The 24,868-nt window shown below is 42.0% G+C and overlaps 3 protein-coding genes across 6 annotated transcripts; 2 read left to right on the top strand and 1 right to left on the bottom strand.

The window, feature by feature from the left end:
• LOC8085247 (probable inactive poly [ADP-ribose] polymerase SRO1) lies at positions 114 to 3,584 on the top strand. Its single transcript, XM_002465562.2, has 4 exons — positions 114 to 1,297; positions 2,290 to 2,537; positions 2,627 to 2,763; positions 3,131 to 3,584. The coding sequence occupies exons 1-4, from the start codon at positions 432 to 434 to the stop codon at positions 3,227 to 3,229; spliced, it is 1,350 nt and encodes a 449-aa protein (XP_002465607.1). The 5' UTR covers positions 114 to 431; the 3' UTR covers positions 3,230 to 3,584.
• Positions 10,280 to 16,518, top strand: LOC8056852 (inositol-tetrakisphosphate 1-kinase 2). Of its 4 annotated transcripts, none has more exons than XM_021451289.1 (10): positions 10,280 to 10,773; positions 12,316 to 12,397; positions 12,604 to 12,636; positions 12,807 to 12,990; positions 13,537 to 13,629; positions 14,595 to 14,714; positions 14,823 to 14,999; positions 15,301 to 15,356; positions 15,436 to 15,520; positions 15,601 to 16,518. In XM_021451289.1, exons 1-10 carry the CDS (start codon positions 10,589 to 10,591, stop codon positions 15,636 to 15,638), a joined length of 1,053 nt encoding a protein of 350 aa, XP_021306964.1. In that variant the 5' UTR covers positions 10,280 to 10,588; the 3' UTR covers positions 15,639 to 16,518. The 4 variants fall into 4 exon arrangements, with proteins under 4 accessions (XP_021306964.1, XP_021306963.1, XP_021306965.1 ...); XM_021451288.1 differs by having other exon boundaries at positions 10,282 to 10,773; positions 16,106 to 16,518; XM_021451290.1 differs by having other exon boundaries at positions 10,283 to 10,773; positions 12,870 to 12,990.
• LOC8056853 (ABC transporter E family member 2) lies at positions 17,056 to 23,093 on the bottom strand. Its single transcript, XM_002468174.2, has 12 exons — positions 22,835 to 23,093; positions 22,069 to 22,154; positions 21,886 to 21,983; positions 21,634 to 21,751; positions 21,391 to 21,480; positions 20,664 to 20,968; positions 20,387 to 20,582; positions 20,103 to 20,285; positions 19,252 to 19,521; positions 18,052 to 18,297; positions 17,511 to 17,643; positions 17,056 to 17,438 (listed from the first exon to the last, which is right to left on the bottom strand). Exons 1-11 carry the CDS (start codon positions 22,935 to 22,937, stop codon positions 17,524 to 17,526), a joined length of 1,815 nt encoding a protein of 604 aa, XP_002468219.1. The 5' UTR covers positions 22,938 to 23,093; the 3' UTR covers positions 17,056 to 17,438; positions 17,511 to 17,523.

Below are 24,868 nucleotides of genomic sequence, written 5' to 3' on the forward strand. Positions count from 1 at the left end.
CACTTGCACACAAACTACTCCACATCATCTCCCCGATTCAAGACTAGGTACGAAACAGTTGCGAGGCTAAACCGGACATTTCTAGACTTCTCCACCAAGTCATCTCCCCAAAACAGCCCCTGGCGCCGCCAGGAGCGTGCGTGGGCGGAGACAACAGATCGAAAATATTTGAGCACGCTTCCGAACCGACGTCCTCGCCGACGTCGCCTCGAACGTGCCCCTCACGAGACCGACCCGACCGGCCGCCACCGCGCCCGCGCTCTCGTCCCAAAATCCTCAACCTATATAGTTCCCGCCCCACCACCGCCTAGCCGCCTGACCCCATTCCCCGAGTCCTGATACACGGCAGCAGGCCCGGAGCGGAGCAGATATAGCCCTGCTTGCTTGAGCCGCAGCAGATCGGCCGGGGGCTCGGCGGTAAGGCAAGCGCGATGGACTTCTCATCCGGCGACGTGAAGGCGGCGATCATGCGGCCCGCGGCTGCTGCTGCTGCCGCCGCCGCCGAATCCGGCACGTCGACGCTGCTGCGGGGGTGGCAGGAGTTCCGGCGGAGCGGCGCGCCGGCGAGGTTCCTCTGTTTCGAGGACGGCAAGTGGGTCGACGTCACCGGGGAGGCGGTGCCACGGCTGCGGCGGGCGTTCCAGGAGAGGAGGGCGATGGCCGACGCCTCGTGCGGGGGAAAGGCGTACCTGTTCGACTTCCTGCGGATGGTCAGGATCGACGAGGCCACCGGCGACGAGACCGGGCTGGCGTGGATCGACCACCGCGGGGGCTGCTTCTTCCCGGCGCCCGCCGCCGACTGCGGCGGAGGAGAGAGGAACAAGCGCAAGAGGGACGACGGCGCGCCGGCGGCGGCGGACGAGGCCGAGTCGTCCTCGGGCGTGGACGAGCGCTCGGGGGAGAGCTACCCCGGGCCCGGGGTCGGGGTGGACGCCAAGAGGAGGAAGGCATGGGCGGGGAACGCTGCGGCGAGGCTCGAGGAGAACGACAAGTACTACCACGTCGTCAGCAAGCTGTTCCTCAGCTACGGGATGGCGCAACGCGGTGCGGCGATCACGGCGGTGCGCAAGATCGCGAACGGCGCGAGGACCGCGGCGTTCCAGGAGCAGGCGCAGCTCCTCGCCAACGCGCGCGGCGCCGCCGCCGGAACCGCCAAGTTCGCATGGTACGGCGCGTCCGCGGACGACGTGGCCGCCGTGGTGGACCAAGGTTTCGTGACGAACAACGCGACAAGGCTCGGCGCGCGCAAGCACGGCGACGGCATGCACCTTTCCCCGCCGCAGTGCCCCTACACGAGGTGAGTTCCGTGCTGTTTTCACATCGCAATTCTTCTTGAGATAAATTTCTACTTCGCGATTTTGATCGATTCCAGGCATGTAGTTGTGTCATAATAATTTGCCCAGTTGCAAAGATTCTCATTTCTTTTGCTTGCATATGAAGTTGCATTGATTTTTCCGGATGAATTTTTAAGAATTTTGAACATAGTTCCTCTTTCTATCTAGCCTGCCGATTGGTATAGAGATCATAGAACAGAAATGCTTATTTATGCAGTTAATGCTTTACCATATCAAACTATAGGTCTAGAGCAAAGTTCATGTTCCTTTTGCCATATATTCCAGTTGCAGCATCCCCAACCGTTTTGCAAATAAGCTTTGCATTCATGTATTTGCAAAAAAGTCTTAAAAACACTTATCTAACGGTTTGGCATTTAGACTTTGCAATTTTGTTAACTTGGCAAAAAGAGAGGAAGGATTGGCATATATGCCAAACTTGTTCACACTTGGCATTGGAAAATTGGCGCGAAGTGATTAATGCCAAACCATTGGAGATTGCCTCTTTTCACCTTTGCCATATTTTTTTGAGACTTGGCAAACTCCCTCATTTGCCAAATCAATTATGCAAAACGGTTGGGGATGCTCTTAGTAGCAGCCAGCATATCTTGCCAAAGCCTTAACCAATTCCTTGTTTGTTCGCCCTTTCCAAGAATATAATTTACAGTCTGTTTACATTTCTTGTCCTTTTTGATTCCTTAATCACGAAGACACCTGTTGCTTCGTATTAAAATGAATTTGTTGCTAATTCGAGCATGTCTGCATTTGTATATCAAAATAAACAAAATATATATGGAAGTATGTATAACTGTGAAGTAGGAGTAACTCCCAGATAGAACTGGGAAACAACAGCTGGCGTCGCTTGCTAGCAGCATCTTACCAGTTACTACCACAAAGTGATCTCTGATCGTTCCAGTTAACTTCATCTCAACAATATGTGAAATCGTTTTTGTTTCAGTGCCATGCTGGCCAAGGCAGACGGGAGCGGCGAGGCGCACATCGTGCTGTGCCGCGTGCTGATGGGCCGGCCGGAGGCTGTCCCGGCAGGGTCTTCACAGTCCTGCCCCAGCAGCCACAACTACGACAGCGCCGTGGACAGGCTGGAGAATCCACAGTGGTACGTTGTGTGGAACAAGGATATGAACACCAGGATCCTCCCCGAGTACGTGGTCAGCTTCAAGTGCTCCAAGCTGCAGCAGATGCAAGGTTAGCTTGTTCTCTGAATTTTACGAAGATGTTACTACTGTGGTTGCCACTGGATGGTGTTTCATAATTCGATGAACTTTCGGTTTCAGAATCATCAGAAGCGACCTCAAAGCTGAAGAAGCGGTCACCAGTGGTTCGCGACATGTTCCCTAGGCTTCTTGCAGAGATCCAGAAGATCGTGCCAGACAAGTGCGATCTGCTGCAGGAGACATACAGCAGCTTCAAGGTACATTGGTGATAGTAATTTCCACTCTACTAGTTAGTATATGTACAAGTTGGAAGGACCGTAGTATTTGGTTGACAAATTTGCCTACTTCCCTTACAATTATATTCGATCTACCGATTTGTCTGCTGACAACTTCCATTGCATGCGCAAATTTAGCTGTTATGTGACTGTATAGTCAGATTATTAGGAAAATATGCAGAATTTGCATTGCTACCTGACGAGCAATTGCAAACAACTTTACAATTCTGAAAAGAATAGCATAAGTTTATTGCTTGCAAGACTTGATCATAATCATGCTCTACTTGTACTGAGCAACAGCACATCAGCAACCTGAAACTTCCACTAACACAATCTTTTTCCCCTGCAGATGGGACAGATTAAGAAAGACCAGTTCATCCGGTTCCTCCGCAGTTACGTCGGCGACAAAGTGCTGACTACCGTGGCCAAGAAACTCCGAGGATGCTAAATTTCTAGTGCGCGGCGCAACATTATTATCTCCTTGATTTTGCCGTCTTGGTGGTGGTATACGCGGTGGCTCTGACTCCAGCGACTCGAGCAGTGTACGTGCTAGCTGTCTGTAGTAGTACCAAATAGAGATGGGGAGGTTTACTTTTGTTTCTGTTGATTTAAGTTTCTGTCAAGGGCGTATAGAGGGTTTGCAGCGATGTTCTTCCATTAACCAACACAAAGGATAGATGCAGTTTCTGTTCCTGAGACGATTAAATTCTTCTTTTAGTGTCCTGCAACCTGTCATAATCTGTACAGACTGAAAAGATTTATGCATAAATAGAACCATTGTTGAGCCGGCCAGATGTTCCGAAGATTTGCCGTTCAGAGTTCTGGAGCTTGTCAGGGAGAAGAACATTCTCTCCGTTTAACTTCTCTTCGACTTCTGTACGTTGATAGAGTTTATTGACACATCTATTTGATACTGGATAAGCTTCAGGTTAGAAACTCGATAGCGGATACAGTATTTTGTGTAGGTGGGATGTGTACGCGAAGGGTTCCGACCGTGGTGGCTAGGGTACGGCGCGCTCTCTCTCTCTGTCTCAAACTCTCCCTCTCTTCTTTCCCAATTCAGGCAGATTTAGAAGGGGTTTGAGACGAGGCGGAGGGGGCAGTGACGCCATCGGAGCGGGTGACGTAGGAGGCGGTTGGACCAGGTTGGGACGGGGGCACCCATGGGCATGGCGGCAGCGCCATGGGGGAGGGGGCGGTGGGCGATAGGCGTGCAAACCTATATGCGGGCGACGGGGAGGTGGGTGGCACGGCGAGCAGGGAGTGAGCAAGGTTGGTGTGGGCACAGAGGGGGGGGGGGAAGGTCGCCGACCCCGCGCCCATGCGACCGCGACCCCACTCCTATCTGAGACAAAGAAGAAAATGGTGACAACTAGGGTTTCGACGGTGGCGGCGGCTAGGGCGGATTGGATGGATGGATCGGCTATAGGTTTTGGATTATGGTAAAATTGCCTTATTAAAGAAAAGAGCTACTCCTTACCTGCCATCTATATCATTGAAAAGTTTCTTGATCTGTTTTCGCTTTGACCATTCGCTCGCTCAGCACCCTCTCAGTCTTGACTTTCCTTCTCTTCTTCCTTAACTCCCGATGGGCTTAGGAGGGAAACAGGGGAGGCTGGCTGGCCATGCAGTAGGGACGAGAGAGACGACAACGAGGCTGAGGCTACAGTGACACCACCAGAGTAGGCGGTGTAGGAGCCAGCCGGGGCAGGTCAGTGCGGGGGATGCCTATAGCCATGGTGGTCGCGGGAGGGGGAAGAGGATGGATGAGGTTGCCGTGGGTGGTACTTGGGGGGCGGGACAGTCAGCAGTGAGCGTCCAAACCTATACACGAGCAACACGGAGGTCAACGGCAGGTGAGCGGCAGGGCGGTGGCAAAGAAACCGCGGGGCGGGGGTGGGGAGCGAGGAAAGGCGGGTGTTGGTGCGCGAGGAGGAAGAAAGTTGTATCTTAAGTTCACGCTAAATGATTACCAAACAAGGCGAGAACTCTTAAGTCGTACGAAATCTTACAAAAATCAAAATTTAAGTAAAAGGGCTTAGGCCTTGTTTAGATCTATTTTTCTTCATTTTACTACTGTAGCACTTTCGTTTGTATTTGGTAATTATTGTCTAATTATAAACTAACTAGACTCAAAAGATTCATCTTACAAATTAATTAGTTATTTTTAATCTATATTTAATGTTTTATGTATGTGCCATAAGATTCGGGCCTTGTTTAGATCCAAAAAGTTTTTGGATTTTAACATCATAGCACTCTCATTTTTATTTGATAAACATTGTCCAATTATAGAGTAACTAAGCTTAAAAGATTTGTCTCGCGATTTACAGACAAACTGGGCAATTAGTTTTTATTTTTATCTATATTTAATGCTTCATGTATGTGCCTCAAGATTTGATGTGACAGATAATTTTGAAAAGTTTTTGATTTTTTGAGTGAACTAAACAAGGCCTCGATGTGATGAGGAATTTTAATTTTTTTAAAAACAATTTAAGTGCAACTAAATAAAGCCTTAAGCAAGTTATGAAGCTGGAGGTGGTCGTATTAGATCAAAACATGTCTTAAATCATGAATAATTCATACACATGATCTTAATCTTAGACTATTACATGACCACTAATTAATTAATACAGAAATACTAAATAGATTAGTGCTAGACCAACGTCTGTAGACGTTATTGAAGCTTCCGATGGTGATGCAGTAAACAGTGGTGGTGTGATGGATGTGAATCACGAGAGTTGGGGAACCTTCTGCATGTGCAGATTTGTGTGTGGTAGGTACCGACGACCTTCGGGATACCACCGACACTGGTCTGAACCGACACTGACCTGAACAGGATTGGAACCTTCCTAAACCCTTCAGCGCCTGATTTAATCGGTTTGGTGAGAAATAATGAGATGGGGAGGCACTAGGAGTACCTCTGCTTATATAGTGCGCTGTGGGATAGGAGGCTAATTCCTTGACGAAATCTAAAGGTTGCCGCCGATCACTAATCGCGTTAGATATACATAACGGGTAGATCTCTTACTTAACTTTTAATTAATTACGTGGTTAATTAATCTTGTCATTATCTCGGTATTAGGCAAGATCACAATCCAACAGATCGACGAGTACCCGTGAATGCTAGCCACACGCGTGTACTCTACCACTTTACCAGTCCTGTTCTGCCTTCGATCCAGCTCGTTGATCGCGAGGTGCAGGACCGAACAGATGGCGCAGGTCGGTACAGCTCGTAAAGCGTGCGCGCTTCCACCGCCACACGTGTCCCCGCCTCGTGGCCTAGCAAACGGACGACGCGGGTCTATGGACGGCTGAGGCACGAGGGCAAAATACGACAAGGGCTTTGTTTAGTTTGAAATTTTTTTTGCAAAATAGGAATAGTACCACTTTCGTTTGTATTTGACAAATATTATCCAATCATGTACTAACTAGACTCAAAAAATTCGTCTCGTCAATTTCGACCAAACTGGGTAATTAGTTTTTATTTTCGTCTATATTTAATACTTCATACATGCATCTAAAGATTTGATATGACGGGGAATCTGAAAAATTTTGCAAAATTTTTTTGGAACGGCCAAGGAATCTCTGAGGCCGTCCTGTTGACGTGAAAACAGTGCAATGAAACGTGGAATAGTTACGGACTCACGAGTCACGACTACTGTCTGCGGTCCATGCCTCCATGGACTGCACATGCGGTGGAGTTGGACGGTTTTGCTAGCACCAGCACAGTGGGGTTTGTTTAGTTTCAAATTTTTTTACAAAATGAATATCGTAGCAATTTCATTTATATTTAATAAATATTGTCCAATCATAAACTAATTAGGTTTAAAACATTCGTCTTGCAAATTACAGATAAACTATGTAATTAATTATTTTTTATCTATATTTAATGCTCCATATATGCATCATAAGATTCGATATGACGCGGAATCAGAAAAATTTATAATTTTTTTAGAAACTAAACAAGGTCAGGATGTTTTTCATTTTCTTCAATTGATGTACTCTATCAAGCGGTAGAATTAGGCCTTGTTTAGTTCCAACTCCAAAAAGTTTTCATCTATCACATTGAATCTTTAAACACATGTATAGAGTATTAAATATAGATAAAAAAATAAACTAATTTCACAGTTTGGTTGGAAATTTCAAGACAAATCTTTTAAGCCTAGTTAGTCTATGATTAGTCTTATGTGTTAATGATCAATTAATTAGGTTTAATAAATTTGTCTCCCAGTTTCCAAGCGGGTTATGTAATTAGTTCTTTTATTAGTATCCAAATACTCCTTCCGACATCCTACGAAATATTCGATGTGACACCCAAAATTTTTTCATACTCCAACTAAACAAGGCCTTACCAATTTCAAAAAAGTCTACTTCACCCCCTTAACTATGGGAGATAGACTACATAACTCCTTCAACTTTGAAACTAGACGTTTTACCTGTGAATTTTTCAAACCCATTCAAATGACCCTCTCAAACAATTTTTGATGGTGGTTTTGCTACAGTTCAAAACTTTTCAAGACGTTTTATTTTTATTTATTTTAGCTGAAATTTTGAAAAATCGTAGTAAATCATAAAAACCATATAATAAAAAAACTAATTTTGTTGGAGTCTACATGAGTAGATCTACACAATGAATATATAATATAGCATACTTTAGTACAAAGTTTTTTCTATAGATTTTACAGAAAATAATAGAGCAAAATTGTCGTATTATTTTCTATAAAATTTACAGCAAAAACATTATACTAAAGTATGTCATATTATATATTCACTGTGTAGATCTACTCATGTGGAGTCCAACAAAAATTAGATTTTGTATTTTATAATTTTTCTATGATTTACTATGATTTTTTAAAATTCAGTTGAAATAAATAAAAAGGGAAAATACAAAACCGATGTCGTTGTAGCAAAACCATAGTTACTTTAGCAAACTAAATCGTTTGAAGAGGTTATTTAAATGTTTTTAGAAAGTTCAAGGGATAAAACGCCAGATTTTAAAGTTAAAGGAGTTAAGTAGTCCACCAGCATAATTGAGGGGGTGACGTAGCGATGATTACTAGCGTTCCTTTCTTCAACAATCAAAAAGACTATAGTGCATTAGTTAACCAGACGTAATGTAATGACAAAGTTTCATTTGGCAAACAGAAAATAAACTTAGCTTAAATGATTAGATGGAAGACATGGAAGGTACAGTTTTTATCAGCGCTGGACCATTCAGGTTTGAGTATGTACGTCATGCTCGACTCCAAGTATATTCCTTGATAATATAAAAAAACCGCCTAGTTAATTATTTCTACGTTATTAGCCACATTTTAGAAATTTGAGTTGGCAAAGCTATACCCAAATCACCTTGTTTATATTAACTGTACACTATTCTCGTTGATTGTTCTTTCATGCTTGTGTAAAACTGCTATATTTCTACAACAAGCGAGGTACATGAAATGTGCTTCTCTATGTATGCTAATGTTCCTATAGGATCTCTACAACTTAGGTTTTCTTTGTATACCACGTATTATTCACTGATTTGTTGTGGATCAATAATTTTTATATTTTTTTTGTGTAAGAGTGGAGATACAATAGCTTTTGTTATTTATAGCAAATGTTAATACATATTATTATATATGGCGTGATGACAACAACTGGTTTATAGTGTTAGCGCCACGTGGCATGAGTTCCCTATGCAGTCTATGTCTACAAGTCCAATGAATATGATGATCAAGATCTGGATGAGTAGAGGACTAGGGTTGAATGCCCCTCTTCCCAAACGAGTGTGCCAACCAGGCACCTTGAGCGCGAGTGGACCTGCTTGTCAAGAATGGACCCTAGAGAAGGAGTTGGACACATTGCGTACAAGGGGTTGCTCAGCCTAGTAGTGCATCAGGCAGAGCTGTTGTCGGTGTCAAAGGAACATGGTCCTTATGCTCCACTTAATCTTCCAAAGCAGGCTAGGTATAGGCCTAGCCTATATCCACAAGATCAATTAGGACGTTGACCAATATTTGATCAAGTAGCGGACGGCTCGGTGGGCACCTTCTTCGGGTGCCTTTGATGACCAACCACAACATGAACACTAGAGGATTCCGACTTCATTGACCTACAAGGGCTGCTCACCTAGGTGCACTATGTGAGGCTATCAAGTAGTCGTTGTTGCCGTACACACTGTGTGCATAGTGGCCCTTGCCACTATGTGTTTGTCCGCCTCATGTAGCGAACACACAACAAACATTATTTAATGTGAGAGGACCGAAGAGGCAACTGTGTTATATATGATCGCATGCTCCCACTTTGTCGCCGCCCATTATCTTACCGTGCATCCTTACAATTGTGTTTAGGATGTGATGCAGTAGACTATGTACCGTTGTTCTATAGATATGAATGATTTGGCAGCACTGTATGATAATACGTGGTGTGTATGCGTACTTAGGTAAGGGAAAGGTTTTGGATGTAGGAGACCAGACCCAATGTCTTTGTAGGGTGTTTTTATCCCCTATATGTTTTTTGAGCTAAGAACAAGGACATCCAAATCTCGTCTCACCTGAGATATAGGGTTTTACCCTAAACAACCTGGACCTAGTAAATCTCTCGCATGCTCAAAAGATTGACTGAGAACTCACTTTTCGAATTCCTTTGCCAAACATTAATTTGACATAGAGATCTTATAATTTTTAGGGTGAGACTGTCTCATCAATATCTCTTTGTTTCAAATGAGTACTCTATCTAAATTCCACCTCTTTATATCTTCTATTGCTAGTACCTCACTTTGTTTTCATCTCTGCTACCCATTATTTTTGTTACCTTTGAGAAAAAAACAATACGACGACTTATTTATGTGTTTGTTTTTAAAAATTGAATTGATTTTGTAAAACTATTGCATGATTCATGCAAAATTACTACATTTCAAATTAGTCCTAACTTGGTAGGGTCTGTTTGGAATACAACTGAATTATTATAATCTAGATTATAGATAAAATTATTATAATCTAGATTATAGATAAAATTATTATAATCTAGATTATAAACTATACTCATTGAAGTGCTTGGATTCCTAGATTATTATGGTAAATTGTTTTTATTTCAAGTGAAAATACTCATAATCACAAAAAAGAGACCCGAGGTGAATTATAGAATTGGTGATGTCGTAATATGTTGTTCCGATTAGAATAATTGACCTCATAATCTTATTCTGTTCGGATTATAATTAGAATAATTTAGCCAACTATTATAATTATAGTGTATCCAAACATATTCTTAATCAACATTGTGTGTATTTGGATTATCCACTCTTCATTAGACGATGGCATTAATAATTTGCTTAACTCTTCATGACTAGATCACGGTCAGATATAAAATATTATGTATGGTGTATGATCAGTTCTATTCTATCTACTGATTTTTCGTCTAATTTGGGTAGAATATATTTTTTTTACATAAATTGGAATCGTAACAAGGATGCTCGATGGTCTATGCCGACGAGAGTAATGGTAGAGATGCGGCAGGTGAATTGTAGACACAAAGAATGACCCACTCTCCGTCGTCTACAAATACCCGCCCGCCTCTTCTTCCTCCCCCTTCCACTCGCCTCGCCATTCGCCATTATTAAGAGCTCCCCGGAGGCAAAATTTTGCCCCCCAAAATCCTCGCGTATTCGTCCCACCCTTGTTCGCCCCCACCTCAGTTAGTTCTCCGCCTATCGCGCGCCCGCGCAAAGCATCAACTCTGCTCCACCCACCCTCTGTGCAGACTTAATCTTGAGGTTCCCGATTGTCCTTCGGCTCCTTGCCATTTGCGACGAGATTTAGCGGCAAGGATGCGTCTGCATGCTGAGGTGCGGGATGAGATGGAAGAGAGCGAGGAGGGGGCTGTGATGTCTTCGGCGGCGTTGTCGCCAATCATCGGCGCGGCGGCGCCGGCTCCCCGGCTAGTGGTGGGCTACGCCCTCACGAAGAAGAAGGTCAAGAGCTTCCTCCAGCCCAAGCTGCTCCTGCTGGCGAGGTAAAAGCCTGGATCATCGCTGCTCAGAATGAGGGAATGATTTGATGTGTTTGCCAGATGCCGAGTGGTGATGGATTTTGAGGGGAATGGTGGGGAGATTTTCGTTAGTATTTGTATTTGTTGGCCGGGTGGCGAGCAATTCCACGATTGCTCTTTTTTTTCTCTCTCTCCTTTTATCAATAGCCCAAAGAGTTTGGAAGATGTTGGCCTTAGAGGAAAATGGTGTATAATTCGAGGGACGAGGAGCGTTCATGGTTGGAGTCGCGATTTCTTTTGTGTTTTGATTAGATGCTGCCCAGCTCCTGGTGGTCAGAAGAATTTTGCATGAACAGGCTAATGTGATACCGTGGATAGTATTCTTGTGTTGGAAGGATTATAATTTCCACGGTATGGGGTGGAGGGGAATGCTATTCTATTCCTTGCGGCACTAGTCAAATAGTGATCGAATCGGGGCTCCACTGGAGTGCAAAGTTGGCGGGAGCGGCTAGCGAGAATGGCTTCTGAGTGAAGCATGCTGGATTAATGATTTAGTACTCGGAGGTGCCTGTCAAGTGTTTATTTGGAATTCCAGTGGCATCGGTAGATATGCCCTATATGTGTATCCTATGTTGACAGTTCCACTGCATGAGGGGGTCTCAATAGTCAATAGCTTTATACTATGGTGCCAAGTTGGCGGAATGGGCCTAGGCTGCAAATCCTTGTTGATGGTATCTGGGATTCTAGTTTGGAATATTCCTTTGGATAAACACATCACATGGAAAATGACAACTTATTGATGGCAGTGTCTCTGCTGTGTTCATTTGTACTTTACTTACTCAATCGCTAGATTTGATGGCAACATGGGTTGCCAGCAAACAATCTCTTCTTGTTAGTTGTCTGGATTAAGAGCCAAGCTGAATCTGTTGTTTACTTGTTACCTCATTTGGATAGGCAACACATGGTAACTAATAAGGAACAACAAAGTGTTTTTGCTTAAACTATTTATATTGTTTTATTATTGTTTGTGTTTCTGCTTTTCAAGACTGTAAGTAACTTAAAAAGTAAATGCCTCGAATTCTCATATGATGTGATTACCCTTGTAAAATGTGTTACAGGGTATATGGACATAAGAAAGGCTGTGGGAAAAGTAAAATTAAACAAATTTTGACAAGGCAAATATTTTTGGCAAATTGAGCAGTTTTCCTGACAACTTTTGTACCCTGGAACCGGTTGAGTACTTGAGTTTCTCCCCTTGTAGTCCTCTCTGCAGCTCAAACAATAAATGTCCTGATACCATGCAGTTCATTGTAGTATAACATTTCTTTCCTTACCCCTGGACATATACCCAAGTACCATCCCGTTTATGTTTCTAATTTGAGTATTATCTCGTTGCTCAAGCATATTGCTGAATATAAACTGAGGGATTACTTTGTGTACTTAGATAGTATATGGATATTGCTATCACTAGCTCTGCATGTCAAATTGAATATTGTGGCTATTGCCAAGCTTTTGTTTTTTTTCCATTGTGCTTCTTGATGAGTTTCTTGTCATGTGCATTGTCAGGAAGAATGGAATCAGTTTTGTCTCGATTGATGAGTCTCTTCCCCTCTCAGAACAAGGCCCTTTTGATGTTATTTTACACAAGGTCAGTCACATCCTATTTTAACCTGCAATATTAAGAATGCGCCAGCATAGGACCTAGATCAAGTTTTGCGGGAGAATCACTCACTTGTGAACTTTCTGATCCTGGAGTGAGGTGAATTCTGCTTAATGTTCCAAGAAAAGGTCATCATAGTTTTATGCAGCCTCTGCTATCCATTGTACTGAAAGAGTTCTTGCTTCCTTATGCAGATTACTAGGAAGGAGTGGCAGCAGGTTCTGGAGGTAAGATTGTGCCATATACTCACTTCTCATGTTTTTTTCTATTTTTCCTTCAAACTGTTCACTGCCACACTTTTGGAAAGTTGCTGCCAGTATTTTTTTTCAATGGTGACAAATAGTATGCTCAAATCAATCGATTACAATCTTATCGTAGTCGTAATGCTTTTCTGTAGCTTCCAAGTCAATGTTACCACTTTCCATTGCGTTGCTTCCTTAGTTTCTTCCATTTTCTGAAGGACTATCATGAAGAACATCCAGAAGTTACTGTCCTTGACCCACCAAATGCTATCAAGCATCTGAACAATCGACAATCAATGCTTGAAGAAGTAGCTGATTTGAACCTGTCAAATTTCTATGGTAATGATGCTGTTCGTTTATATTTTTTAATGTTTACATCGTTTAAGTTACGTTCCATTTCTCTTAAAATGCTGACACATTGAAGTATCATGTTCCCACCAAATTATGGTACAACTACAGTCGTAGGAAGGAAAATAGTTTTGCGACTTTTGCCCATACTAACAAAGTAACAAGCACACAAATGTTTGCCATATATAGAATTTCTGTTTTACTCCATTCACTGTGAACCACAGAATTTTCCAATTAAGGGTTGCTATGTCAGTTCTTTCTTTGACAATATGAATTGTGATGATACCATATAAACTAATAGATATCGAAAAACAGAAGGTCTTGCTTGAATTTGTTGGAGACTTGTTTTACTGTTGGCAGATTTCAAGGACAGTTGCTGTTCAAATTGACAGATAAATTTTCTTGATTGATAGCAAAAGTAGTATATTGCTATTAGTAAAAGGAATACTGCTCAAAGTGCACCTTTAACTTAAATTTGTGAAGGATGTACTATGTTTGCATTAAACATGTGATTGTATGTGCATTGAAATATTGCAGGAGAAGTTTGTACCCCACGACAACTGGTCATTACGGAAGATCCATCCTCTATACCAACTGCTGTAGCTATGGCTGGACTAACTTTGCCCTTGGGTAATTGATTCCAATCTTCAAGCTACCAATTATTTGGATAAAGAACATTGGAAAGTGCTTGTGAGCAATTCGTTTGAAATCATCAGGTCCACTCAGTCTAGTCTATCTTCTTGGGACTTATTTGTTTATGTTTACTTGATTAGATTATTTGAATTATATATATCTTTTCTATCCTTCTGTTGGTAGATTGGTTCTCTCCTTGCTAAGGCCACAGAATTATTTCCCACCAAGCTCCATCACTGTTGTTTGTGTGCTTGCTTAACTAGCTTTTGAGCTAAGTCACACACACCCAAAAAATATATAATAAAAAACATCTGAGCTTTGTTTTACAGTCCTATTGAAATGCACCTTTGTTTTCATCGCTGGACGAGGCACAATTCCAGAAATTGGAAACAGTTGAGCGGATTGATTTGATTCCTGTTTCTCGCGGCATTTTTTTCATTTAAAATTTTGGCTTTGCGACTACTTATCCAGCAATCCACGTGTCTGAACCATGGACTAGGCTTTAGTTCCTCAAGTTATATTACTATCATTAGTGGTTCTTAAAATTTTATGCAAGTTTTTTCCCTTCTGCTGTGGCTCATATCGGGTTTCATCTCTAGCCTACTCCAGCTTGTTTGGGACTGAAAAGCTTTGTTGTTATTGTGGTTTTGAAACCATCTTTTGAAATTTGGCACTTCAGTTTTGGACACCACAACCTAGGTATCAGCCCTTCTACTCTTCCTTCATGAGCTTTAAAAGCTGTTGGGTTCACCCATTACCATTCTAAGTAATCGCATTTGTTCTAGTTAATGAATATTTGGTGCCTATTTGTCAGCGGTAGGTTTCAACTTATTCTGCCGCTGGAGCTTTGCACTTAAGCTGTTTCTATACTCAAATAATTCACACATGTCACTTTTTTATTTTGCTATGTGGGGAGCTAGTAAATGGAGATTGCTTGACTGGAAGTGCTTATCCTCTTGCAGTTGCCAAGCCATTGGTTGTTGATGGAACATCTAAAGGTCACGAACTATACCTTGCATATGATGAGGCATCCTTGTCAATGCTTGATCCGCCTCTGGTTCTACAGGAATTCATAAACCATGGTATGTTCGGATTTTCTGTTCTTTCATCTATATTGTTTGTTTTTTCTATCTCCTGACACTTTGCCCTGAAACAGTAGAAATGTGGGATCTGATTTATTACCTCTACAGGCGGGATCCTCTTTAAGGTGTATATCATTGGCGAAACAATACAGGTTGTCCGCAGGTTCTCTCTTCCTGATGTTAACACATATGACTTACTAAACAATGTTGGCGTCTATCGATTGCCAAGAGTTTCATGTGCTGCAGCTAGTGCGGAGGATGCAGATCTTGACCCTCTTATTGCAGGTGAGAACTGTGCAGTGTTGCTGTCAATCTCACCATTTGTTAAAAATTTGTGTACCTTTTCCAGTAATCCAAGTGATCCCTTAATTAAACATGCAATTTGCTCTGAGAACTGTCAATGCAAATGAGTCTGAAGTGTCATATCTCCATTAGTCATGATGATTATGAAGTTTAGGGCAAAATTTGTTCAATGAGAAAAATAGATGGCTAATAAATCATGATGTGATTTGCTCGTTATACATTGCCAAGTGCACCAAGTGATCTTTTGTTACATCACTTAACATAGATTTCTCATACATTATAGAGCTTCCTCCAAGGCCACTTCTAGAGAAACTGGGCAGGGAGCTTCGTGGCCGGCTGGTATGTGTAATTCTAGTTCTGAACTGCACATATCTGTTTCATGTTACCTTGGCTGACATGGCAAAGTTCAATCCTGCAGGGTTTGAGATTGTTCAATATAGATATGATTAGAGAACTTGGAACCAAAGATCGGTACTACATAATTGATATCAACTACTTCCCAGGTGTGAGGTCATTTTGTTATCTTGTCATTCATACCTCGGGTTTGTCCTCTTCGTTTCTGTCTCTATCTTTGTCCATGCAGAACTTGTTGGGCCAAACTTTTGTGCCAGCCAAGTGTGAGGAGTATGCTAACTACAAATCTCTGGCCTTCTAGGCCATCTCTGAGTGTTCAAGAATCCAGTAGGATCTCCATGACCAAATATCGATTGTGTTGGGGCAAAATAGCCTAGCTACTTATGCTTAGTTCATCCCGAGAGCCAGTTATTCTTTGCCATAAAGGGAAGTTTTTTACGTTGTGGGAATTAATCTTTCTACATAGTTAAGCACATGATTGTGACCACTTATCTGATGTCTTGAATACCATTTGTGCTTCCTTTCGCCATTACTGAAAATACTATGGACACAATTTGCACTTTAAGCTATAATGCAGAACTGTGCTTCATTGTCTAAAAGAAGAATATTGTATCAGATACACTATTCTCCTAACAGTATCTTCTTCTTTGACCAATTTAACTGTGCAGTTTATGACGATTTCCTTACAATAGCATCTCCTAACAGTGTCTTCTTGACGCAATTTAACTGTGCAGGCTACGGTAAAATGCCAGGATATGAGCGCATGTTCACAGACTTCTTACTAAGTCTTGCACAAAGCAAGTACAAAAGGTACTTAAGCGGGACCTGAGGTGCAAGGAAGTTTGCGAAGACTGTATTACTGACAAAATGGCATATAACGGTGGCAGCCATGCTTCCCTAGTCCCCACCAATGTACATTTGCTGGAGACATAAGCATAGCATAAGCCGGAGGCTTGAGGAAGTCGGCAAGTCGCAGTGTATGTGTTCAAAAGTGGTGGCACATGCTGGACTGGAGTAGGAAATAACCAAGGAAATGCTTGGATGCCCTGTGCGCATGTTGTAAAATGTTTAACTGAATGAATGACTTCTTCGTGATGGACTCCTTCCATCATAATTCGTCAACCGTTTTCTTGAGCCAGAGAAATAATTCTGCAGCTTGGTGGCCATTGGGGGGTTTTGTTGGGTTAGTTTGGCAGAGTTTGAGGTCTATGGAAGTCAGGAGACCACCAAATAGCTGTTGGTGATTGGATCATTCTCAAGTGACACTGCCATCGGAGCTGCAGCTCTGTAAATTGAAAAATGGCAGTCTTCGGCTACGTCTGGTTGCTACTTTCCACTGCCAGTGCGTGGCCACGACCCACGAATGGCGCCTACGGGGACCATGTTCTGTTGCACTAATTTTCTTTTTTTTTAAAGCAATTTTTTTTGGGGGGGGAGGGGTGGGGGTGGGGGTGGGGGGCTAGATTCTGCGACAGAAATGTGATCGTCTCTTACTCCTGGTGCCTCAATGCAGAAACGAGCAGACTTTTGAGAGCTCCCTCTTTTTTTTTTTCAATTGCAACCGAGGCCACCACGTTTTGGTTTTAGCCTATAGATAGAGAAAATGCCGTCCGAAAAAAATGAGATAATGAACAAACTGTCGGCTATCCGTTTGCTCGGTCATTCAAACAGTTTCCAAAGAATGTATTACAATCAGATAACCAATACGCACAGCAATTTATCATAAGATTTCACATTGTTGCTCGAAACTTTAATGTGATCTATAAAATTGAGGATCAAATATACTCGAGGGCAAATTGACAGTACAGTATTGCTTAAAAACAGAAACTGGTTCTCCCTTCCCAAAGCCCATTTTAACACCGATCCTTCTCTTCATATAGGTCAAGCCAAACAAAAACTCAGTATCAACACAGCATGCTCTGCTTTATAAGTTGTAACCGGTGCACTCTACTCCTGCAACCAATTATTAAACAAGTCTCATGCCATGATGTAGTTTGTAGCTTCGAAGTAGCTTCTCACTTCCACGCCCTGGAAAGATTATGCGTCGTATAGCTCTCCAAAAAGATTCTGGAAAAGGAAAAAGGGTCAGTAAACATATAGGTAGTTCTGTGCACGAAAACTACACAGATATATGACAACCTGTACTTCCTCATTAGTCATCGAGGTAGTAGTAAGACCCAGCTGACTTCTGTTCCCTGTCCTTGGTAGAGTCCAACTTGTTTATACGTGGCCTATAGTTGGTCGGGTCTCTTCTAAAAGTAATGTCAAGATGCTACCAAATGCATGGCAAATGAAGTTAGTGCAGGGAAATAGATAAGCCAATAATGAATAAATCAAAACAAAGGCACAGATACAGCAACAGAGTTTTTTAGCATGAATTCTAGGTTAATACTATAGGAACCAATGTAAGGGGTATTATCTAGACTCCAGGTCAATAAAAGTTGAAGTGCAAATATAGTATTATTCAAAATTACTGAAGACTAATCTATGAGAACTGCCTATAACTGGACCAACAATTGAGCATACTATGTTTTTGGTAACAGTCATGGCTGAAATTACTGTTGGCTGATTTATTGTGAGAGAAAAACACTGCTGGCTGGCAGAAAAAGCATGGCTGAAAAGAAAAGAGAACAGAGCATGAATTCTAGGTTAATACTATATTTCGTTATCCTGCACTTACCGATAAGAATTTATTCATCCCAGATACTAAAGACTGTGGTGCATTGGCAGTACAGTCAATAGAAGGTCGCCCCTCATAAACAATGACCTTGTCAGCCAAGTATGTTGCCATGATGAAATCATGCTCAACAATAAATGCAGTTTTCTTCGCATGAAGAATGAATCTCTTGATAACCTTTGAGGCAACAATACGCTGCTCCGAATCAAGATAAGCACTTGGTTCATCAATCAGATAGATATCTGCAGGCTGAACATACACATGGTGTAAGTGTGCAGAAGCTGACAATCAATCCAAATGATATTGGACTAGTGGTATCCAGAGGCTCAGCTCCATTAAAACATTAGGTATATATGTCTTCACGCATCATCATTAACTGGACTGTATCATAGTATTCAAGAGGCGCAAAAATGAAAAGTAGCAGAAAATGAAAAGGTATCATGCTTGATATATATGGACTATGCTGTCAGCCAACCAAGCTTTGCATCATCACAACTTGCATACTCAGCACTCTATTTGTCATCATGGGCAGGGGCCAATATGCATGCTCGAGTCAAAATGCATTGATACATGAAATGAGTACATCTATACAATTATAGAAGGTTAAAAAAATGCACCGTCTATTGAATTGGACCACTCATAAAACAATATATGATTGGTTTTGTAGAAACAAAGACATGGATGAAAAAAAGAAGATAGATGGCTGATTCCAGCCCCGCTATGTTGTAAATGACACTCAGGCAAGTAGCAGTGTCACGTGTGACCCACATACTTCTGTATCAGGAAAATCCATAATTGACTCCCTCGGATCAGAATTACAAGACATTTAGGATTTGTATCAGTAACATCTTGAGCTTTGATGATAAAGATGTAACAAAATATGTAGTTTAAAAACATAAGATCAATGTTACTAGAATCATTAAGAAAATACTCTCATTTCATAATATATAATCAATTCATCTAAAATTGATATCTTGTAGGTAATCAATGTCCTAAACGACTTCAACTTTCAATCAGGTACAAATAATAAAAAAAGGAGAGTAGGATAACATTTGTGTAGTTGAAATGCAAGGAATATATCCAAGATGCAAAGTTGTGAATCTACTAGAACACATCTATTTTATTCCTGCAACATTATATTGGGCCAATCAAGGAAAGCATCAAGCAGACAAAGCAATGTATTAAACAGAACAACAATATTACCTTTCCAAGGCACAGGCATATAGCAACTCTTTGGAGCTCTCCACCTGATAAATTAACAACCTCCTGGTCCATGAGTTGTTCAATTTGCAGTGGTTTCATTACATCAGACACAAACTGAGGGTGCATATAGGAATCCCGAATTTTCTGATGCAGCAAATGCCTCACGGTATTCTGGAATTTTGGGCTAATCTTTTGGGGCTTGTAAGACACATTGAATTCAGGAATTTCAATATCAGTGCCTTCGACTGTGTCTGGCTTCAACAACCCAGCCTGTCCAGACATAACAAATAAGGAACGTAAGATGACAAAAAGTAGCACAGACCTTGTGCACTTTTTTCTGGTAATCAAAGGAATGCAGGAGTAAAGCCTTGAATAGCACAATACAATCAGAGAAAATAAAGTATTTAGCCCTTCAACATGATCAATCTGAATTAAGATTTTTGCACTCTTGTATAGCAAGAAATATTAAACTAAGGCCAACACAAAAATAACACAACAGACCAAAATGCAGTCACACAAGATTTTGCAGCACCAACAAATTCACAAATAGCAAAAAGAACAATGACATGTTCATGTGGCAGCAAGCAGTCAAGCACAGCTGTAACCACATCTCACTACTATAAAGCAACTAAACAGTACAAAGTCAGTGATATATGCCTGCCAAATAACAAGATTGATCTTCTGAACTAGTATAGGAGGCTTTAACAACTTTCTGATACTGTAGATAAGGCAACACAAGACGTTCCCAGGACTTAAAATCCTAACCATACCAGAGGGAAGGGGGGCTCAGAATGACTTTTGAGTTTAAAAAAAACTTATATGAAGTGGGCGGCCAGGAGGGATGGCATTACCAGCATTCTAATGAATGTAGTTTTCCCTGTCCCGTTTTCACCAAGCATAACAACAATCTGGGAATCAGTAAATTCACCCTCAACAACAGTAAGCTTGAAATTTCCCTGTGTTTTGCTCATAGTAGGGTACTTGTACCGCTGATACGTCTCAATCTCCTCAGCACTTTCTTGAGTCTCTGCAATCTTAAAGTACAACACTAATGTAAGTCAAAGTTCCAAGATAGGATAAGGAACTCAAGTTCCATCACAGAATAAGGATTTCAAGTAGCATGTGGATAGGTTACCTTAAATGTAAGAGATTCGTCTCGGAACCGAAGATTTTCTGTTGGAACAAATCCAGCCAAGAAAATATTGATACCCTCTCGGACTGAGAATGGCAAGGTAACCACACCATAAGCACCTGGCTTGCCATATAAACAGCAAATGAAGTCGGACAAGTAATCCAAGACACTCAAGTCATGTTCCACAACGATGACATAGCTGAAACATAACAGGGCCGATGTTAATAACGATTTTCAATGAAAAAAAAACTATTGAAAATCATGATAGCAAATGTCTTACCTGTTGGGCCTAAGCAAGGACCTAATGACTTGTGCAGCTTTCAGCCTCTGCTTCACATCAAGGTAACTTGATGGCTCATCGAACATGTAGATTTCCGCATTTTGCACAGCAACAACTGCTATTGCAAATCTCTGTAGCTCACCACCAGAAAGATCTCCTACATTTCGGTCAATAACTTGGTTTAATTCAAGGTCAACACACAGTTCAGCTTTCATATCCCTCTCATCCTTCTGTTCAAGTACTTGTCCTACATTCCCTTGGACAGCTTTTGGGATGTGGTCAACATACTGAGGTTTGATGATTGCCTGAGGGAATAAAGAGAGAATCCAAAGGGATCAGAACAATTAAACATTTAAAAAACAAAAACTCACATGAAACTTCCCTATGTCCTGCTATCAGGTTCTTGGTATGTTACAGAGGTATAGCAACAATTAAGGAATATGTATGACTGTTTAAATTTATGAAGCTAACAACAAAAGTTGAGCAATAACCATTGTTATTTTTATAGTGCTGTAATCATCCATTGCTTGCAACTTTAGATGTAATACAGACATTGCTAAAATGTGCACATGTTGTAGGGATAGAAAACAGGCTCCAAATAGAGCATATGAAAATAGCCAGCACATAGCAATAGTAAACAAGAAATCAAGTTCTAACAGTTACAGACTACAAACTAACACACTGTGCATGAAGTACAAACAGAGGAACTAAAGTGGCAAAATAGGACCTTCAGGTTATCTTCCAATATGCGTGTGAAGTAGTTCTGAAGTTCAGACCCACGGAAATATGTGAGAATTTCCTGCCAATCGGGCGGGTTCTGCATAGCACAGGTAAAATGTCATCTTTTTTTTTTTGAGGTCTATATATATGATAGGAAAGAGAAGAAACTTCCTCAAAGAAAAAAAAACACTAATATAAAATCAACGAACAGGAAAATGAAATTATGTATGGAGCAGATATCGAAATATACTTTGAAGCGCCCCAAGTTAGGTTTCAGCTTGCCAGCCAACACTTTAAGAGCTGTCGACTTTCCAATTCCGTTTGTTCCAACAAGGCCCAAAACCTGACCAGGCCTCGGGACAGGCAACCTGCAGGTGGCTAAATCAGTAACGCTCCCAAAGGGGCAAGCTTCGAGCCAGATTAGTAGAAAACATACAGATGACCAACAGTGCAAAAAATTATACAAACATACCCAGCACTAAAATGAGACGAGTGTATGTACCTGTGCAGCTTGAAGGTATTAGGCCCATATCGGTGAGTGGTATCCTTTTCCAAGTCCTTTGGAAGGTTGATGATTTCAATGGCATCAAATGGGCATTTCTGCAACAGAGATTACAGAAGTGAGAAGAACATTACATCACATAGGCACATCATACACGGTTAGCTGGCGAAGTTAGAAGCCTACCTTTACACAGATACCACAACCGATGCACAGCTCCTCAGAAATGAAAGCGAGTTTCGACGCCGAAGTCACTTCAATGCATAGCTTCCCTAAACAGTAAAACAGAATATTGTCATAAAAGCAATCCATGCTAAGCCAGAAAATAGACGACGTGCAGATCAACATTTGGAAGAGAACAATATACTGTATCTGTTTCAGCAAAATGGATGGTATTGTATTTGGACACCGGGCCTTCACATGTTACAGTGCGAACTATACAACCAGTAGCATGTGCAAGAGTTCAATTTAATAATTCACTAAACAAGAGATATTAGCCAAATTTCTACAGCTGAAAAATCGAAGCTCCAGATGCTAGCGGTTCCGATTCCTCTGATCTTGCAAGCGGACGGACCAACGAATCAACAAAGCCACTTTCTAACATCGAATTCACCACGCACGAGCAGGTTCCCCGATGGTAAAGGCGTCTGCTGGACAGCCACGGGCCCCCTGCCCTACCCCCGCCCCGCCCCTGTCCCGTCGCCGCCGCCCACCCTATCCTGTCACGCCGTCGCCGTCGCCGCAACTCCACCCCTGTCCTGTCACGCCGCCGCCGCCCCCGCCGCCGCCCCCAACCCGAACAAGATGCACAACGCGGGCGGGCGGTCACCGATCGCGACTCCGAGGAGCAGGCGGAGAAGAGGAGGCCCTCGTCCTCATAGAGGCGGTGGTAGGGGGCGAGATCTAAACCTAAAGTCCGAATCGCCGAAGCTACGGGGCAAAGGGATTTTACCAGTCTTGACGACGGGGCAGCTCTTCTTGCACTCCTGGCGGCACTTCTTGGGCTTGCACTTGTCCTCGCTGACGATGGCGATACGGGTCAGCCGCTCCGCCATCTCTTCTTGCGCCGCCGCCGAAAGAGAGGCTCCGAAGTGGAGGGGGCGATGGAGCCAAAAGCGTACAACGGCGGCGGTGGGGAGGCGAGGGGTGTATCCCTTTGGGAGTGTGGCGGACACGTGCTCGCGGCAGAGGGGAAGACCAAACCCTAGGATCGGGACCCGGTTTCGTGTGCTACTCCTATTTCCCCTTTTTTTTTTCTTGGCACAAATACTCCTATGTCCCTTTCTTTAGTTTAATTTCATTTAATGGATTGGAGATTTTAACAATAATATTATAATGGATTAGAATTCCCTCGACATATGTTCTCGTGAGGTTGAAAGCATGTCCATGCTAAGCCCAATGAATTTTGTGCTTGCCTTCCTCTTCGTTGCAACAAAACGATACACCATGCTACTATTTTGGTCACAAAAGGACTTCATCAGATCAACCATGACAAGAATTTCTTACACCTTTACATTCTTTTCCAAATATTCTTTTATATAACGTCCCAATTTTCTATCTATCCACATGCACAAGAGCCCCAATGTTTATCATTCATGGTTTTCCCATGTGACTTGAAGATCGCACACCTTCTTTTTCGTTGCACCTTTGTATTTCGGCTAAAAAGGGTTGTTGGTTTCGCCTTATTAACCATTTGCCCCAAACATCTCTCACACAAGTCAAGGATAAATCTTGATGTTGTTGAGCATCCCCTCATTCACACAAATTAGAAATAGTGAGTCATCGACGAAAAACAAGTGTGATATACTCAATGCAGCCAGACAAATTTTCATTCCAGCGATCAGCCCCTCCTTCTCCGCTCTATGTACTAATGCTGAGAAGCCTTCAGTGCAAAGAAGAAACATATAGGGTGGTAAAATGGGTCATCCTATCTAAGTCCCCTCTCAAGTTTGAAGTCCTCTATCATGTCCCCCATTCACTCTGATTGTTTACATGGCTGAGTAAGGAGTAAGTTATATATTATTTGAAATCAACCTCCTTGGAACAAAAGTGCTATGGGTGTAATAATCTCATTATCTCGGGCATTGTGTCTCGGAGTTCGCTATGTATCTAGGAAGGAGCTAACATCTTAACTAAAGTTGATGACTTGCAGTCCAATAACAGACAATTGGGATGTGGAGCTAGTGAAAGTTGCTTTCTGGAAAGAAGATGCAAGTCATAATGACTACTCCATCCGTTTTAAAATATAGTGTTTTATGTCTTCTAAAATTTGTACTGAAATATAATACATTCTATGTAATGATTATGCCTTGATTTGGTAAAAAATATTACAAAGAAAACCATAATTTAAGGAAAACTATTTAGTTGGGTATAATCTATGGGTACATGTATCGTTTGAGTGTTTCCTTAAGTTATCTTAATTTTTTTAGAATGTATTGTATTTTAGGACAGATGGAGTATGTCAGTGCACAAGGAAGGGAAAACTTGTTAGTGTGGCACGCTGATAAGAGTGGAGGTGCGGAGGGGAAAAACTAGGTACAGACTTGACCTATGGAAAATTTTGGGAGCTTTGGAACACAAGCAACAAATCTGTGATTGATGAACTCTAAAAACATCCTTATTCATGAACTGCAGTTGCAAAAATTAGAGAGGAGAGCCTCCTCAGTGTCATAGTCACTGCTAGCTGCCAGGATGAGGTGATGGGCGGTGCTCCGACTGATGACACGATGTGAGAAACCTAGAACAATTATATGTAATGGACTTTTTTTAAGGTTCAACAGGGAAATCCCCACCTGATTTTATTTGCACTTCATTGCAGCTTAGCTTGCATCATACATTTGTGTAGTTTTAGTAGAGGTAAGAAATGGAATCGACTTGGACCGTTGGAGATAGAGTCAGGTTGAGAGCCTGTTTAGTTCATGAAATATGTTGCAAAGTTTTCAAAATTCTTTATCACGTATTGAATCTTGTGGCATTGCATAGAGCA

This window comes from Sorghum bicolor, chromosome 1 (genome assembly GCF_000003195.3).
Source record: "Sorghum bicolor cultivar BTx623 chromosome 1, Sorghum_bicolor_NCBIv3, whole genome shotgun sequence".
NCBI classification, from domain to species: Eukaryota; Viridiplantae; Streptophyta; class Magnoliopsida; order Poales; family Poaceae; genus Sorghum; species Sorghum bicolor.

Coding starts and splice junctions, on each gene's coding strand:
- LOC8056852 (XM_021451288.1), top strand. CDS start 10,589: ATGCGTCTGCATGCTGAGGTGCGGGATGAGATGGAAGAGAGCGAGGAG. Junction 10,774..12,315: donor AAGCTGCTCCTGCTGGCGAG/GTAAAAGCCTGG, acceptor GTGCATTGTCAG/GAAGAATGGAATCAGTTTTG. Junction 12,398..12,603: donor TTGATGTTATTTTACACAAG/GTCAGTCACATC, acceptor TTCCTTATGCAG/ATTACTAGGAAGGAGTGGCA.
- LOC8056853 (XM_002468174.2), bottom strand. CDS start 22,937: ATGGCGGAGCGGCTGACCCGTATCGCCATCGTCAGCGAGGACAAGTGC. Junction 22,155..22,834: donor CTGCCCCGTCGTCAAGACTG/GTAAAATCCCTT, acceptor TTTACTGTTTAG/GGAAGCTATGCATTGAAGTG. Junction 18,298..19,251: donor TATGCCTGTGCCTTGGAAAG/GTAATATTGTTG, acceptor GTGTATGTTCAG/CCTGCAGATATCTATCTGAT.
- LOC8085247 (XM_002465562.2), top strand. CDS start 432: ATGGACTTCTCATCCGGCGACGTGAAGGCGGCGATCATGCGGCCCGCG. Junction 1,298..2,289: donor CCGCAGTGCCCCTACACGAG/GTGAGTTCCGTG, acceptor TTTTTGTTTCAG/TGCCATGCTGGCCAAGGCAG. Junction 2,538..2,626: donor CAAGCTGCAGCAGATGCAAG/GTTAGCTTGTTC, acceptor TTTCGGTTTCAG/AATCATCAGAAGCGACCTCA.